Source organism: Vigna unguiculata, chromosome 7, assembly GCF_004118075.2.
Source record: "Vigna unguiculata cultivar IT97K-499-35 chromosome 7, ASM411807v1, whole genome shotgun sequence".
Taxonomy (NCBI): Eukaryota; Viridiplantae; Streptophyta; class Magnoliopsida; order Fabales; family Fabaceae; genus Vigna; species Vigna unguiculata.
In genome coordinates, this window is record NC_040285.1 from 24287144 (window position 1) to 24291517 (window position 4374).

Here is a 4374-nt window from a genome sequence, read left to right on the forward strand (position 1 = left end):
CTAAACAAAATTTAAAAATGAATATAAGCTATATGATTCACTTTTTTTTTTTGGTTTAATTACTCGTATAGTACTCAGTTTGGGGCTAGTGTGTCAATTAGGTACCCGGTTTTAAAAAAGTGTCAATTGCATTTCAACTTTTGAAAATTGTTTCAATTAGGTCCCTTTCAGACAAAGTTGACTAACGTCGTTAGTCAACGTGTCACGTGTCAATCTGTGATTTTTTTTTATTTTTTTAAATTTTTAATTTTTTTTTTAAATTTTTAATTTTCTTTAAATTTTTAATTTTTTTAAAAAAAATTAAAAATACCACGTGTCAAGTCCTTGTGTGTGACACGTGGCATTGTCAGTGCCACGTGGCATTGCAATGCCACGTGTCAGTATCACTATCAGATGTCATTGTGTTTATTTCGATTTAGTCTCCATTTATGTTTTTTCGTTTCAATTTAGTACCTACTTATGTGTATTTGATTCAATTTTGACCTAATATTTTTTAATAATTAAAATATTTAAAATTAAAAGTATTTGATATTTATATTAAAATTTAGTGGTAAAAGTCATTTTATTAAGTCATTTTTAATAAAAAAAAAATTAGTATAACATTCATACCAATAGAAATTTTGATTTAAAATTAGTAAGAGACAATATTGTTCTATTTTGAAAAAAAAATTAACAAAACATGAATACTTAATAAAAAAGTAATTAATAAAGTAATATGTTAAAAAGTCGTTTTTAATAAAAAATACTAGTATATCATTTATACAAATAATAAATTTGGTCTGAAATTGAGAGAAATATTATAAATATTAGTACTTAATTTTGTAAAAATATTTATACTTAATTATTTTTAATCTTATAAAAAATGGATTACAAAAATATTTTAAGTATTAAAAAAAATTGGGACAAAATTGGATCAGATACACATACTTAGCTACTCAATTGAAACAAAAAAACATATATGGAGACTAAATCGAAATCAACACAATGACATGTGACACTGACACGTGGCATTACAATGTCACGTGTCACACACAGGGACTTGACACGTGGCATTTTTAATTTTTTTTTTAAATTTAAAAAAAAATTAAAATTTAAAAAAAATTAAATTTTTTTAAAAAGAAAATCAAAAAAATCACATATTGACACGTGGTATGTTAACTAACAGCGTTAGTCAACTCTGTTTGAAAGGAACCTAATTGAAACAATTTTCAAAAGTTAGGATGCAATTGACACCTTTTTAAAACTGGGTACCTAATTGACACACTAGCCCAGGTACTATACGAGTGATTAAAACTTTTTTTTTTTTTTTCTATAACGTAACTAAACTTGCTGATAACTTGTTTTAGAGACTTCCAAATTCAAAATAAGTATCATTGTGATTTGATACTTTGTTGTTATTGGGTCTTAACTATAGAAGGCCCAATCTTTGGACTTTACTTTCCATTTTGCAATCTGCAGCCTGATACGAGAAAACGCACGCATTTCAATTTTTGCACTTGTCATATTCTTTGTTTCTCGTTTGTCGGTTCTTGGTGAGTCATCGATGCTTATTACTCAATCAATCATCTATCATCTATCTTAGTACATTGTTTCTTTCGTTTCTAATTTTTAATGTCTTCGATTCTGCTTTCGCTTCAGGTTTGGGTTGTCGCTAACGTTATTGTGTTATTTGCAGTGATTCTATACTGAATATACTTTTACCTTGCTTTCTTATTTGGAATGTTCAAATTCACTCACTGTGATAGGGTTTTGGTCTAGTTAATTGCAATTTAGTCTAATAGATGTTGATTTATTTTCATTCTTAGATTAATTTTGCGAATGTGTCGGTTATACTCATAAAGTTGCTTTTAGGTTGTGGACATTAACATCATATATGGTTTAATTTGTACCTTTAGACGTCAATGTCAACTCTAAGCACAGAAAGCGGAGGATCGAGGAAACGAATGAAACTGGAGGCAATTTTTTTTTTATTCTTTTCAATCTTTTTTATGTCTTGAATTTACCTTCCATTCTATTCGGCATCATTTAGTATTTCGTTTTTTATTTCATAATAAATAGGTGGAAGAAAAGGTGGGAGATGAAGTGGAATCAAAGACCGTAGAAGAAGAAGAATTTGAGGCGAACATTGTTGGGTCCGAAGAAATGGAACTCAATATCTCTCTTATTCTTGAGAAGATTGAGAATTATACTCAAAGGGTAGCTATGTTTAGTTATACACCGTGTGAAGCTTGGGATCGTAGTGTATAATTAAGTCATTTAATTCTTTCACATGCTGAACGAATTGCATGTAGGTATCTGAGCTCCTAGAATCAGGGAAAACAATGCTAAGGGCGCTAACCGATGAATTTGAAGAGAAAATTGTTATGTGAGCTGTGAAGTTGTCACTAAACATTCAGAGATGAAAACTCTTTTACTTTTTTAATGTTGTTGTCTTTCTATGATTTGATCGTTTTAACTTCACATTATGTAGGATACACAAGCATCAAGTCGAAAAATGGCAGGAAGAAATCAGAGAATTGCGTGCACTTGATGCTTCAAATGAGGAAGCCAATGCTCTTCTGCATAATGCTCGATATCTTCTTCAGCCCATTCGTGATAATTAGTGAGGCTAAATTTCTGATGTCTATGTACAGTCGTTAACATAATCGTTAATCGTTCACCCTTGTTTCCCTATGCATTAATAAGAAAAATATATAACTTTTTTTTTTCTATAAGCAAGAAAAATATATAACATTGGTATGAGTTTTTTCATTGTTCGTAGCAATTGTACAGAGAGTTTACAATAACTCACGCAACCAATTAAACTCTCTTTACTTTGGTAGGAGTTTGAATGTGTGCTATGATACCCGGGGAAATACTCGAGCAGTATTCATCATTAGGAATTTATGACTGGATTAGTTAGAATTGTACTGTGGTCCATCATCTGGTTAATCTTAATGTGCTATTTATACTCATCAAAATTGGTTAATAGGGTTGGTGGGTGAGGGAATAATAGAAATTTTACTATTAATAATAACACTAGGCAAATCTGTCGAATTTAATTTCGACAGCAGGCAATTTAAAAGCAAGAAAGGTGTTGCTTCAATTTAATTTAGCAAGTACTTCGTCATCAAAAGGTCTGTGTCAAGTCCTTACTTTTTATTGCATTTTTTTTTTTATTTGAACTTGCCTTTTCTTGAATTCAATTTGTTTTTACCGATTTCCCGATTATGAGTTGACCTAGCCTAATATTTGTAAGGTTTGATGTTGAGATGTATGTTCACATGCAGGTTTTCATAGGTTTGCGGATTGAGGGAAAATTCATGAGATCTATAATGTCTTACCATTTACCTGGATCCCATTTGTCCATTGATGGATGTTGTCTCTATATGGATATACATAGAAAATGTATAGATGGTTAAATAAAAAGGGAAAAAAACTCAACATTACCAATTTAGTGTTGCTTTGCTTGGCAGCAAGTGAAGGATAAAACTGTAAAGTTTATAGATATAGTACACTGTGCAGGAAGTTAACTTTTGTAGCTTGATTTGTATTCTGCTATATACTTATTGGCTAACAATAGGTTGAGATTAGCGTACAAATATATGAACATTGCATTGAAGAGAACAATTAGCCATCAGTGGGAATAATGATAGAATATGCATGTTATTTCAATGTGTTTTTACTCTAGTCTTTGTGGATAGGTTCCCTTGTTCAGTAGTCATGAGTCAATGCAAGACATGAACCACACAAAGGATAAAAATACTCGCGGTAGTGATTAATATACATTTGATGGGTCTCATCGTTAACGCTATTGAAGTACATGACAGTGCTGGCAGATATAAGTTACGCTGAAGCAACGATTACGCTGCGAATGAGGTGACTGGAGGAAGCAGAGATCAATTATGGGTTATATCCTCCTGTGGCTTTTTTTCATTTAGCATGGATTTGGGTCAAAATGCTTGTTAAATTCATACAACTTCACTTTTAACTTGGACAAAGAAAATGAAACATAATTGTTGTTTGGACACTATTCCGGATTTGTTTTTCCAAATTATTGAATTGCGAACATATTTTGGTCAGTGGTCCCAAATTACAGCTGGGAAAGAGGGGGTCCGGAGAAGTGTAGGAAAGCCAGAGTAAGCAAAAAATTCATTATGTTTTAATGTGGTTTTCATTAAAAAGTATTGGCGTAATTTAGCTTTTAATATTTATATTTATTTTCGGAACACTTTGTAAGTTCTTTAATTTTTTTAGGTTAAATTATACTTTTGGTCCCCATTTTCGTAGTAAAATTTTGAATTTGGTTTCTCAATTCTTTTTTATTTCAATTTGGTTCCTATTTTGGAAAATTTGATGCAATCAGGTCCTTTTAGTTAGTGGTGTAGTAACGGT

General features: G+C 30.8%; 1 protein-coding gene across 4 annotated transcripts; it reads left to right on the top strand.

The window, feature by feature from the left end:
• Positions 1 to 1429: 1429 nt before the first annotated feature.
• On the top strand, positions 1430 to 3654 carry LOC114190392. 4 transcript variants are annotated; one of them, XM_028079253.1, is made up of 6 exons: positions 1430 to 1532; positions 1896 to 1955; positions 2059 to 2196; positions 2292 to 2365; positions 2471 to 2602; positions 3270 to 3654. In XM_028079253.1, coding segments are annotated over exons 2-6 (399 nt in total). In that variant the 5' UTR covers positions 1430 to 1532; positions 1896 to 1901; the 3' UTR covers positions 3271 to 3654. The 4 variants fall into 4 exon arrangements, with proteins under 4 accessions (XP_027935054.1, XP_027935053.1, XP_027935051.1 ...); XM_028079252.1 differs by having other exon boundaries at positions 1457 to 1532; positions 1852 to 1955; XM_028079250.1 differs by lacking the exon at positions 1430 to 1532 and adding an exon at positions 1539 to 1638.
• Positions 3655 to 4374: the final 720 nt, after the last annotated feature.